Source organism: Dromiciops gliroides, chromosome 4 (genome assembly GCF_019393635.1).
Source record: "Dromiciops gliroides isolate mDroGli1 chromosome 4, mDroGli1.pri, whole genome shotgun sequence".
NCBI lineage: Eukaryota > Metazoa > Chordata > Mammalia > Microbiotheria > Microbiotheriidae > Dromiciops > Dromiciops gliroides.
This window is the reverse complement of record NC_057864.1, coordinates 349,525,381-349,539,483: the sequence shown is the minus strand read 5'-3', so window position 1 is coordinate 349,539,483 and position 14,103 is coordinate 349,525,381. Positions and strand designations below refer to the sequence as shown.

General features: G+C 37.7%; 1 protein-coding gene across 1 annotated transcript in view; it reads left to right on the top strand.

The window, feature by feature from the left end:
- ROS1 (ROS proto-oncogene 1, receptor tyrosine kinase) overlaps positions 1-14,103 on the top strand; it is a 140,589-nt gene that overhangs the window by 108,200 nt on the left and 18,286 nt on the right. Inside the window, 7 exon segments of the mRNA XM_044003473.1 lie at positions 4,493-4,556; positions 6,074-6,203; positions 8,155-8,252; positions 9,083-9,244; positions 9,246-9,271; positions 10,439-10,450; positions 12,063-12,189. Coding sequence (XP_043859408.1) covers positions 4,493-4,556; positions 6,074-6,203; positions 8,155-8,252; positions 9,083-9,244; positions 9,246-9,271; positions 10,439-10,450; positions 12,063-12,189 — 619 coding nt within the window.

Here is a 14,103-nt window from a genome sequence, read left to right as displayed (position 1 = left end):
AGTATGATTTAAGGAGGGGCAGGTTATTCACTTGCCTGGCCTGTTCCCTGGTCTGTACATAACCCCAGGCCAACTTGCTAATTAACCATACAGTAAAACTTTGTGTTCTGTGGTTGTTAGCTCTGACAAGCCTGTGCCCTTCCCTTACCCAGGCCACTGCCACTCAAGCATACTTCCTGGTTCCCAGTAGGGGTAAAACACCCAAGTTCCACCTCAGCACCAGCAGAAACCCCTGTAATCTCTCCCTGGCTAACCACTCAGCCCTCTCACCAGACCATAAGCTTGGTTCCAGATGACAGTGGTGCTGCAGCTGATTAAGAGGCTCTGGGGGCCTTTTTCCCTGACTTGGCCTGCCTGGGAATGGATCTCTGTCAGTGTGACTGTGGGGTTGGGCTCCACTTATGCTCTGGCACAACTGCCCTTTCCTGCCGACCTTCTAAGCCATATTTGGCTGTAAAATTATCCCAGCCTGTTCTTTTTGTGGGTTTTGCTGCTCAAGGAATTGTCCTATGGAATTATTTGGAGGTTTTTTGGTCATGATCGTGTTGTGAGTTTTGAGAGCTTACTGCCTTTCCTCCACCATCTTGGATCCACCCTGGAAAATCCTACACCTGTTCTGTAATTTAAAGTCATAGAAATGTCTGGGGGGGGGCATTGAGAAGTTAAATGAGTTGCCCAGGGTCACACAACCAATTTGTATCAAAGGCTGGACTTAAGAACAGGATTTCCAAGGTCTTCCAAGGCCAATTTTCTAACCATTATGCCAGGCTGCCTCTCGTTTTCTCTTAGCAGCAATATTTTTACACATATAATTGCAATCCACTTGGAAATGAAGTATTGATATCTTTTCTTATACTGAGAGTATATATAATGCCCAAGTGCTTTTCTCAAGTGTCCTGATCAGTATCTTAGCTTTATACTATGTCTTAGAGTATGTGAACTCTATGATGGACAACTGACATTGTACAGCAAATATTTATTGGGTACTTACTGTGTACTGGTAGTACTAGACACCAAGGGGGATATAAAAAATGTAGCATGCTACCTTTACCTTTTAGTTGGAGAGACAAGGCTATGATAACATGGGGAATTAAATAAGAATATAATGCAGCAATACATGATATAGTACTAGGCTTAATATGCTCATAGTCAGTAGGTTAAAGTAATTAATGAATGATAGAAGTAGCATGTGCATAAAGGAAGAAGAAGGAAGTCAGAAATGGCTTCACTGAGGAGGTGGGACTTATATTTGGCCTTGAAGGACAAGTAGGATTTGGGTGGGAAGAGAATTCAAAGTTGGGAATGGTGTAAATGGTGTAAAATGGTGTGGCTTTATATCTTTCATTATTTTACCATTCATTATGTGATGTTCTCTGAGGTGGGAGATAATGTATGTGCAGTGCTAACCATGAGTCAGTGCAATGCTGTGAAGAGAGTGTTAGATCTGGAAGCAGGAATAGGTCGTGCCTTTAATTCGAACTGTAACCATCCTGGAGCAATTGTTGTTTTGTCCTAGCAAGCAAAAATGGATTGGGGGTAAACCCTCTGTGGAAGAGGGGAGCAAGCTTCCCCTAGTAAATTCAGCAAAGGAAGGCCTACCATGTGGAATGAGTGTGCCCCCTTGGATACCAAGGCCCTTGGGAGAAAATTAACCTTTCCTTGTCCTTTGGGGTCCTGCTGCCATCATGCTTCTCTCTCAAAGCCACCTTGTCCTGCCACTTTGCTTGCATCCTGTCAGGCATGGGGAACCATGTCAAGCAGAGAGGCTGGGATGAGTGGCAGTGGCAGTGGCAGTGTCCTGTCTTCAGGGTGTCCTGAGTCTCTGTTCCACACTATCCCCATCTTTCACCCCCAAATGAATTTGCTCCAGGTGCTGAAATTCCTGGTTGGATCTTTTCCTCTGACATTTACCAGCATGATCATAGGCACATAATGTAACCTCCTAAGAGCCTCAGGTGTCTGTCTAAGACTGTCTTCTGAGCCATAGATTGCTTTCCTCAACGGACAGTTCTTACAGGGATGAAATTACAGATCTCTGATACATTGACATCAGTGCTGATCATGTGATCTAAGTGGTATAGCACCAAAAGAAGACATTCCCCATCCCACCAATCTTGTGGACTTAGAATGATCATAAAATCATAGATTTAAAGCTGGATAGGACCTAAGAGGCCGTCTGGTGTAATTCCCCTTCATTTTACAGATTAAGAAGCCAAGGTCCAGGGAGGTAGTACCCCTCACTCCCACTTCCCCCGTTTGTGTGTGTGTGTGTGTGTGTGTGTGCTTACACTGGATTGTATTTTCTCTTCAGAGCAAAGTTTTCAATCAGGTTCTCTTATTTTGTTCAGTGATTCTGATTTCTGAGAGTCAATATGTCATAACAGAGAAAAGGTCTTGGGGAAAGCAAGGCCTGTATTCAAGTCCTATCTTTGACACATACATGGAGTACATCCATGGGCAAGACACTTAACCTCTAAATCTCCAAACAACTCTCTAAGACTAAATAAAAGGTACAAATGAATTATCCGTCTTCATTGGTGGAGGGAGTTTTCACAGAGGAGGTTACCCATAACTAATAAAATTATAGATCTAGAGGCTCCCTGCTCAAAAAAAATCTATGCATATCAACATTTATTATTAAGTGTATAGTCTCATAATTTCTGTTGATATTTAAGTATTAAATGTATTCTAATAATATCTGGTGATTTTTAGTATTATATATTCTAATAGTTTCTGTTGATATTTAGTATTAAATATATATTTTAATAATTTTGCTGGTATTATAGACTCAGTGTCCTAAAAGAAAACTTGCCTCATATCTTCATTTTCATTTGAGCATGAAATTCCTCATTTTTCTTTTGCAGCTAGATATAGAAGATTAAAGAAGAAAAAACAACTCTCCAGGATGAAGCAACACATTTTGTTAATGAAATGAGTTGACTGAACTGAAGGACTGGCTGGAGTAGGACTGGCTAATGCATGTTATGTCATTCAGTATGTAGCAATGTTGTTATTGTTACACCGCACTTTGGGGATGGTGGTTGAGGACCTAGAAGAATGTATTATTCAACAAACATTGTTCAAAAGTCTGCCTCCTTTCCTCCTGTTTGTTCAAATTGTAGTTTGAATAGCAATACATCCTCCTTAGGATATATTGCTTTCCATCCTAAAGTGGACAGATGAGCACCGGGAGGGTGTAAACTACTCTAGTGTCTTTGCCAAGAAAACCCCATATGGGGGTCACTAAGAGTCAGACATGTCTGAAAAACAATTAAACAACAACAATAAACATTCTTTACTGAGAGGAATTATCAGGGACAGGAGAGAGGCTAGCTCCAGGTAAGCTCACAGGAAGTCACATTCTTCAAAAAAACAAAAATGTTTTATGAATGGAAAACGCAAGCATGTGGCTAACCCTAATCAAATGTCAAAAGTCATGACATACTCTGAAGGGCACCTAAAGGGCCAAATGCTGAGGTATATCATCATCTCCTACCAATGGTTTCTAAAATTCTTACTCTATGGGATCCTTCTGGAGATATATGCTTTTTTCTGGGTTCAACTGTTTGTATCTGAGAGGTAGTGTGGTATAGTGGTAAGAACATTGGATTTAAAGTCAGAAATTTTAGAATCAAACCCTAAATCTTCTACTTATTAGCTAAGTGAATTTGGGCATGAGTTACATGATGCTTAGTGGAAATGACTTGTCCATGGTCACACAGCTAGTAAGTAGATCACAGATTTAGAGCCAGAAGGAATCTCAGTTTTACAAAATTGATTAAAAAAGGGAATTTCAATACCTAGGACAACATAGCAGGAAAACCAGATAGCCATCTGGTCCCTTTATTTTAGAGGGAAGTTAAACTGAGGCCCATGAAAGGTTAAATAACTTACTCAAGGTAATATACAGAGGCAATATTTGAATCCAAGTTTTCCTGACTTTGGTTTTAACACTTGATCCACTATTCCATACTACTGTCACAGTAGTTATCCTGCTATGTAGGTTATTTTAGAGAAGTAAAATTTAAAATAAAAAAATATTGCTTTTCTCATCATATTCTAATTTTGGGGAAAACAGGTGGGTTTGAGTTGCTAGTGCTTAGCTCAGTTCCTTCAACAGGGAAGGCAATTAATAATAGTTGCTGATTTGAATTTAATTGACTTTAGAAGAGTTCTTTACCAAGGATCTGTGTATTGCAAAAGGATGGTAAAGTTTTTAAAATTAAGAAATGACCAGCTAACAACCAAACCTGGTATCTTTACAATTAATTCCTTTTGGTATACTTAGTACAAAATACCAGGCATTTTAACTGAAATGTCTTTTCTTTTTTTTCTCTTAGCTCAATATGCTTTCTTAAGCAAACTTTCCTTTTGCTTTAAGCATGGGTTTTACAAAGAAGGATTGACATTAATCCATTATACTTCCATCAGGGTAAGTTACTGATAGTGATCAAGTTACACTAACTAGTCATTTGATCTTATATTGAGCAAGCTCTAAAGAAAGGCTCAACAGACCAGGAGAAGGCTGACTTCCTGAAGAAGCCATACCTGATGAGGTAACAGTTCTGAAACTAGTTTCCTTTGACAAATTTGGGAAACCTGTTGAGTTATCTGTGTATTGGATAATTTTTCATATCTTAAGTGAATTGAAACAATAGAGCACACCAATAATTAACATGGCAGGAAACTGGGGAATGTTCTTTGCCTGGAAGAAATCACTTGGCAGGCCTAAAAGAATTGAAATCCCATTGACTTTGTCCCTCCTTCTTTTGTGCTTTCATTAGCTGGAAGGAGAATTTGGTTTTGTGTTGAACTTCTGAAGATATTGAACTGTTAGCATGGTTCTGTGTTTCCTTAAACTAATGAAATAATGGGGGGAAAAGAGAAATAAATAATAAATAACAAGAAAAAAAAAAGGAAAAGATAGTCCAAGAGTGCACTAGTAAGCATAGATGCTGCTGGTAAAAATTTAAGAGTGATGGTCATCTGCAAGGTAGAGTTATAACCAGGAAACTTTTTTCACCTGGTGAAAAAATAATTGAAACTGAGGGAGGAAAGGGCAGTGGTCGGCAGAGAGATAGTGGCACAGAAAATATTCGGACTACAAGCACAGTTTTACAGAGAGAGTAAGAAGTCTGATCTTTATCACTACAGGAGTGCCCAGAGATGGGCCAGATTAAAGGGAGTCTAAGGATTATGGTCCCAGTATAGTTGAACTATGTGGTAATTAAGACTGAAACAATCCTGAGGAAAAAGAATGCCTACCCCTCACCCTGGAATGGAACTATTCTTCTTCCTTCCCCCAGGATATCAATGCCTGAAAGCAAAGCTCTATTTGCCCTATGCTAGCTAGAGCTTTGTTGCAAGATTTCTATAAACAGTAATATGTTGGCAGTCACACACACACACACACACACACACACACACACACACACACACACACACACACACACACCACCTCTAGAAATGAATTTGAATCAATGGATAATACCTGCGGGCATCAAGCTATTTCAGCAATCAGAGAAATTATGAAGTAATAGCTAAGGGGAATTAGGAATTATAAATTCTAATCCTATTTAGAAACATGAAGGAATGAATATTACTGCTCTTTTGCTTGCTTTCATATTTTGGGAAAGTCTCCTAGCCCTTCTATAAAATGATGACAAAAATATGGATACACTTCATATTTTTAAGAACTAAAGAGACCTTGCTTTTCAAGATCCTGGAATGAAAGGTATTAGGAAAACTCAAAAATGCATTTTTCTCTTCTAAATATTGAAATATTTGGCCAAAGTTGTGATTTCTTCTAAGTAATCAACATTTCTTTCTTTTTTAAAAAAACATTTAAAAAAAATAAACACCTAGTGATCACTAGGGGGTGCCATATACCTCTTTAAGGATATCAGAACAAGAACAGTGTGTTGCAAAGGCTTTCATTTATAAAGGAAACAAATCAGTTCTTGGGGATGCTGAAATATACTCTTCAGAGAAAATTAAGGTGTTTTAAATAGCTCCTGGAGGCTGGGATTTTATTTTTATTTTATGAGAATGACCTGTGCCTGAATCTCCTTAGCAAGTCTGTTCATTCTAATATTCTGAAACAAGTCAAAAATTTGTTCAGTGAATCCCAATATATTATTATCTGGGAACTGATGGAAGGAGGAGCCCTTCTCACATACTAATGCAAAGCACACACAACAATGGTAGAAAATATGGTTCATGGTGTTGTTCTTGAATTGGAGATAATTTGGGTTTACCCATTGACTTTGTTTCCTGCCTCTCAAAATCTCATGTTGGTATATATAAAGTCAGAAGTCTGAAAGCTGGTTAATGTTTGAACTCACACATTACATTGATTGGGGAGGGATTATGTAGGTCATCCAGCCCAACTCTCTCACTTTATAAATGAGGAAACTGAAGCCCAGAGAGGTTAAATGTCTCATCAGGGTCTCCAGGATGATAGATAGCCTTGTGTTCTTTCCACTCACTCTGCCATGCTGTCTTCTCCAGACCTTTCTGTAATGTGCTCCTGCTTTGCTTTCAGGTACTCACTAGATCAGGCCCATTTGGCAGTCCCACTCATGCACACCACCCCTAGAAATGAATTTGAAGCAATGGAAACTACCTATGGGCATCAAGCTATTTCAGCAATCAGAGAAATTATGAAGTAATGGCTAAGGGGAATTAGGAATTATAAATTCTAATCTGAGCTCACATTTCTGACATTTTGAAGAAATGTGAGCCTACTACTTATTTTTTTTTCAAGAGCAGCAGAGTGCCTTGACATTCAAAGTACTGGTTTCTTGAACTCTGTAAGGGATCTGTCCAAGTTTTTCACGTGTACTTGGAGAAGGCACTTAATCCCTTCATAGGATACTTTGCTCATTTGTAAAATGTAGGTGATGGTGCCTGCACTTGCTTAATTTATATTTCAGACATGAAAATAAAGAAGATAAAGTAAGAGAAGCAGAGCCATAACTAGAAAATGTTTTCACTTGGGTCAAAAACAGTTGGAATTAGGGTTTGGGTTTGATGATGGTTCAGAGGACAATCTGATCATACATTCATGCTGAGAGAGAGATGGTTTAGCTCTTGCCCTCTTGTGAATTGAAAGAGAGGTAGGTCTAAGTGGGAGGGGGAAGGTTTGCTATAGTGACAGGACTCTGAGGATGATGGTTCCACTGCAATGACATGGACCAGCAGAAGACTGAGACAAGACACAGAGCTGGTGATCATCATGGAGAGGAAAAACACCTTCCTAGGAAGGAAGTACACTCCGAAAATATAGGTACTCAAGTCATTCTCCTAGTGCTAGTTACTCCTTTGAAGAGAAGTAGCCCAAGTACCATGATAGACTAATGCCATATAGCTTGGAAAAAGAAGGATCTGTCTCATCTCACTTTTTATTTTTTTGGTGAGGCAATTGGGGTTGTGACTTGCCCAGGGTCACACAGCTAGTAAGTGTCAAGTTTCTGAGGCTGGATTTGAACTCAGATACTTCTGACTCCAGTACCTGTGCTCTATCCACTGCACCACCTAGCTGTCCCCCATCTCACTTATTTTTACATCAGAAGTATAAGATAAGAAACTACACCTACTATCATTTATCTTATGGATTATCAATAACAATACAATCAAGTACTACAGTATATAAATGTGATAGCTATACTGAGAGTATAAGAACAAACAAAAATATACCTTGAGTTTTGGAATTATTCATGAGGGGACCTAATTGGGATCATAGGACCATAGATTTAGAGCATGGTTAACAGCTTGACCATTATTTAGAGCCAAGTTCAAAGCCAGCCTTAAGACCTCCTAGCTATGTGACCCTAGGGAAGTCACTTAACCTCTCTGTCTCAATTTCCTCATTTGCAAAATAGGGAAGATAATAGCATTTACCTCACAGAGTTGTTGAGGACCAAATGAGTTTACATATGTAAAGTGCTGTGAAAACCTTAAAGTGCTATATAAATCCTAGCTATAATCATAATCTGTTGGCACAAATTGTGGTTATTTGGTGAATCAATCATTCCCTTCTTATTTGCATTCTCATAGTCAATCACCAAATCCTTTTTAGGAATTTCTCTCCCCCCCCCCCCCTCTCTCTCTCTCTGTGTAATCTCAGAAGTTGTTTCTCTTCATTTCCTGCAGTTCTGAGGTCTTGCTCTCTCTTTGCATGACCTCATGAACATCTGTGTAGATATTTCACAAGGCTCTGTCTACTTAGAACAACTGCACTTCATCCACAGGTACAATGTTGACTGGACACCATTTGGCCATAAATCCACAAGTATTTATTAGAAATGTTGGCCTCATGGTCTCTCATCAGGTTTGAGTGAGTTATACAAGATTAATATATTACTTAAATTTGTGTTAGAATACAGATGAGTTTTCCCCAAAAGGTTTTTATAGTGATTTATTTGACAGTTCTCAAAGTGTGGTCCTTGTATGACCAGGGGTTTTGGAAACCCTTTCCAAGACAGCCTGAGAAGTCAAGATGTTATTTGCCTATTAAAATTCTCTTCCCTTTTCTAACTACATATCTGTGTGAGACAAGATTTTCTTCATATGCTTCTAATGAAAAATCATATCGCAACCTATTGAATGCAGAAGCAGATATGAGAATCCTATTGTCTTCTATTAGGATAGACGTTAAAGAGATTTGCAAAAATATGTAAAACTGCCACTCTTCTCACTATTTTTAAAGAAAAATGTGGTTATTTTTCATAAAAATTACTTATAGTAATAGGTAGGGGGATCATTATTGTTATTTTTTAATGAATCAATAACTAAATATTTAAACATTTGTGTTTTGTTTTCTAATATAATAAAAATTGATATCTATGACCCATATAAACAAAAGCTCTTCAGAGTCCTCAGGAATTTTTAAGAGTGTACAGGGATCATGAGACTAAAAAGTTTGAGAACTGTTGATCTATATCCTAGTGAGGGTCAGAGGAGAAACTTGGCCTTGTTTCTGGTGGAATATTTTTGAAGGTGAAGTCTATGGACCTCCACTGCTGCACTAGTTTTCTGCTCTCATCATGGTTTATGTCCATGGTTTTCCTTTCCACATCAGAGAACTGGCTGCTTGGAACTATCTTTTGTCAATGAAACTCTATATGAGTTCATCCCAGATAGGGAGAAGTGGGGACTTTGGACTTGATAGAGACATTTATAAAAATGATTATTACAGAAAGAGAGGGGAAGGGCTACTCCCAGTTCACTGTATGGCTCCAGAAACTGAATGATGGAATATTTACTACCTGTGCTATTTGCACGGTGGCAAATTCCCATAGGATATGAACTACAACAAATATTATCAAAGACAAAAACATAGAATGTTAGCAATGGAGGGGACTTTTTTTTTTTAGGCAATGGGGTTAAGTGACTTGCTCAGGGTCACACAGCTAGTAAGTGTCAAGTGTCTGAGGCCGGATTTGAACTCAGGTACTCCTGAATCCAAGGCTGGTGCTTTAACCACTGTGCCATCTAGCTGCCCCATGGAAAGGGCTTTTGAAGAAATTTAAAAACCTTCATTTTGCCTATAGAAAAATAGGCTCTGAGATTGATCTAACTTTAGGAGTCTTCATAGTTGTGGAAACCAGAGCATAATGTACACCCTTGTTCTATGGCATGAAAAAATGTGAGAGACTCAGAATACTCTCCTCTAATTGGTAGACTGTGGAAAGAAACGATACAGGTGAAAAGGAGCTCCTTCCATTCTGCCATCTTGTAGATTTCTATTTTTAAGAATTATTCTTGCTAATTAGGTGCTAAACTGCTTCCATGCTCCTAAAAACTACAAATACAGTTAATGCCCCCCATAATTGTGGTGCCCTTTAAATTTGGTGCCTTAGGCAGTATATATAGTGGAAATACCATTGGCTCTGGAGTCTGAAGACCTGGCTTTAAATCCCTCCTCTGAAACCTACTACCCATATGACAGTGGATAAATTATTTAACCTTTCTATGCTTTTGTTTCCTCATTTGTAAAACAAAGACATTGAACTTGATGATTTCTAAGGTTCCTTCTAACTCTGTCTGTGATCCTATCATCCATAAAATCACCCTAGTTATTATTCTGCCCTGAGCAATGAGGTCACTTGTCTGGATTGCACAGTTACGGAATAACAAAGGTGGGACTCAAATTCAAATCAACTGATGCCTGCCCATTGAGTACTCTTTATATTATACTAGACTGTTTCCTGTGTCAACATCAATCCTTCATTGCTAAAGCAAATAAAATGTATATATTTAATTTAAATCTTTTTAAATCTAGAGTTGAGAGCACATGATCAGTATAAATTAGTGTATGATACTTTATGGGTATGTGATAATTGATTTAGTAGCTACTAAAGTCATATATCTTAAAAATGATAGGCTACAAAGGGCCTAGAGGCAAGAATACTCATCTTCATGAGTTCAAATCCAGCCTCAGATATTTACTAGTGTGACCCTGGGTAAGTTACTTAATCCTATTTGCCTCAGTTTCCTTATCTGTAAAATGATCTGGAGAAGGGAATGACAAACAACCATTCCAGTATCTCTGCCAAGAAAACCCCAAATGGAGTCATGAAAAGTTGAACTGAAAATAACTGAATAACAACTAAAGGCTATAGTCTATTGTCAAATGTGATAAACCCACCACTATCCATGGTGATAAGGGGAACATAAATATGTTGACTACAAAAGCCCACAAGCCCATTCATATTAGTTTTCTGATCATTGAACCACTGACAAAAGCAGTTAAAACAGGCCATGTTGAAGGAAAATTGAGCTATTTAGCTGAAAGAATAAAGGACTAAGAGAGAGACAAAATAAATGTTTTCAGAAATTTGAAGGGCTATAATGTGGAAAAGAGGTGAGTCTAATTTTTCTGTGCCTCAGAGGACAGATCCAGGAGTAATAGTTATAGATTAGCAAAATTATAGAAAGTTACAGATTAGCAAATTTTGATAGGATGTAAGAAAAAATTTATTTGGGGGGGGGCCCGGGCAATAAGGGTTAAGTGACTTGCCCAAGGTCACACAGCTACTGTTTCAAGTGTCTGAGGCCAGATTTGAACTCAGGTGCTCCTGAATCCAGGGCTGTTGCTTTATCCACTGTACCTCCTAGCTGCTCCCAGAAAAAAATTTCTTAACAATTATAGCTCCCCCAAGTGGACTGAGTTGCCTTCTTCATCACCAGAAACATTGTCAGAAATATTATAGAAAGGATTTCTGTCTATATACATTTTGGATTAGGTACCATCTATATCCACTCTGGATCAGAGATTCGTTCCAATGTTTGGATTCTTTGAGTCTAGTACTGTTGACTTGCTTGAATTTCAATAAGGTTTAAGTAGAATTGGGCCAAAGCAAAATTGAAAAGTTGGGAGTATGGTTTACTGGAGAAGCAATTTAGAGTAATGGAAATAATATTGACTGAACTTGGAGTCAGAAGACTTGAATTTGAGTCTTGGCTCCACCACTGACTAACTGTATAATTATAATTGTCATTTCATCTCTCTGAGTCTCAGCTTCCTTATCTGTGAAATGGGAATAATACTTCAGCTTTTCTAATTTATATTACATATTAATTAATGAGTTAATTGCTTATAAGTAACATATACGGTACAATGCAAATGTGGATTGTTATCATTATCATTATTATTGATCACACATTGTACTCTTTATTGCAAAAATTCCCAAATGATCATAGCTTAAAATCTCCATCTTGTTACTCACCTCCTAGAATATCTTCATTTTAAAATATCAAATTCTTGTGTTAATTATATGAATTTCTGACCAGAGAAATTTTAGACATGTCAGATGGGGCAAATGGTTGTTTTAGCAATCATGTTAGGCAGTTGCTTGTTCTGCTTATACCTAAGGTTGACCCTGATTTTTCATTTCTTGCTAATCTTTTAAGGGAAAAATTATTTCAAGAGCTACCAGGCAGGTGTCCATCAGATGATGATGTAAGCAATCTAGATTATTAGCTATAGGAATAGCTAAATGTAGATTTTATATTTGTAGAATGGTTAAGAATATGATAATTGTCTTTTTCATTTTTTAGGGCTTTTGGAATTCTGATTTGGGAGATGTTAACTCTTGGTCATTAGCTTTATTTAGCTCATTCCAATTTTGATGTTTTATATTATGTGTAATCAGGAAGAATATTGGAGCCACTGAGAAATGATTTGTAAGTTAAAGTCTATTAGCACCAATACCAATAAAAAAAATGTTCACTCATATATATTTTCCCTAGAGTTTGATTTTTAAGGAGAAACTGCAACTAGTGCACTAATATAGCTCACACATACATAAATTGATGGTGAATTTTTGTTTACTTGATTGATTATATTGATACTTAATACAGTGAAGTATAACTATGATAATTTCAAGTAATTGACAGAATATCAAATTCCAAGACAACTGTATTATGTTAGGTGTTTATTTTATATTGTCATGTTTGAGGGAAGATGATCAACCTAAAGAAAGTTTTATTGAGATCTTTTGTTCTTATGCTATATTCAAATCTGAATGATTCCTTCCTCCAACCAAGTCAGCCATATTTTGTTTTGTTTTGCAGGGCAATGAGGGCTACATGACTTGCTCAGGGTCACACAGTTAGCAAGTGTCAAGTATCTGAGACTGGATTTGAACTCAGGTTCTCCTGAATCCAGGGCTGGTGTTTTATCCACTGCACCACCTAGCTGCCCCATGAGCCATATTTTGTAACAAATAAAACAAATTTAAAAAAACCAAAACAATTCAGCAAAACCAAGCAACATATCAACCACGAAAGACAAGTATATGCAACATTCAATATTCGTAGTCCCCCCCCCCACCTCTCCAATGAAAGAAGGAAGGTACATTTTTTCATCTCTTCTCTCTGCATTAGTTATCCTAGTTATACAACATTTGATTCCATTTTATTGTCCAACCCCATTTATGTTGAACTTACTGTGTTTATTTATTTATTTATTTATTCTTAATACTTTATACCCCATTGGTTCATGTAACTCTTCCCATGTTGTTCTGAATTCCCCATACCCATCATTTCTTATGGCACAACAGTATTGCATTCATCTACCACAATGTGTTTATCCATTATCCACTTTTATACTTTGGTATATATATGGGACCTTTCTGTCTTCTATTTGAGGTATATAATCCCAATGGTAAGACCTTTGGGTCCTCCCTCCCTCCAATACAATTCTGACTTGCTTTCCATTATGGTTGGACCCATTCACAGACCTATGAACAGGGGATCTGCCTTTCAACAGGAGAGTGGTGCCCCCCCCCCCCCCGCCTCCCCAAGCAGTGACATTTTGTCATCTTTTTTCACAGTTCTGGATATGAGGAGAAACAGGTTGTTGTAATTTATATTTCTTTTCTCATTAATGTTTTGGAGCAGTTCTTCATGTGGTTGTTAATACTTTTGGTTTCTCCTTTTGAGAACTGTGTGATCTTATCCTTTGACCATTTATTGAGCTCTTGCTCTTAAACTTTTTATGATGGCTTCTGTGTAAAAACAAACCATATCAAAATGGGATTTATTGTGTGAATAAGAATTGTAATTTGTTGAATGAATTGATTTTGAATAAAAGGCCATAATTTGAGGGATGGGCAATAGTCAAGAAGCATTTATTAAACACTTAGGTGACAGACACTATTGAAAACACTGGGAAAGTGTTGACAGTACTTACAATCTTATAGCACCAGAGAAAAACAGAACTTAGATCTATTTAGTAAGAATAATTAGTTAAAAGATGGTGGTGGGCTGATGTCAGTGTCTTACTCGCCATAACTGAAGGTGTGCTCCCTGCTGCTTGACATAAATACCAATCAATCAATCAAGCTACAAGCATCTATTAAGTGCCTACTATGTATTAGGCATCTAGGAACAGTAGATAGAGCATCTTCACCCACCAAATATACAGCATTGTTAAAGTCAGAAAAAACACAATATGCACCTCTCTACCACTTATTCCAGCTAGGGGGCCCAGTGGATAGAGTGCTGGGCTTGGATACATAGGTTTGAATATAGCCTCAGACACTTACTAGTATCATGAAGAGTCAGACATGATTGAAACAACACAACAACAAACTT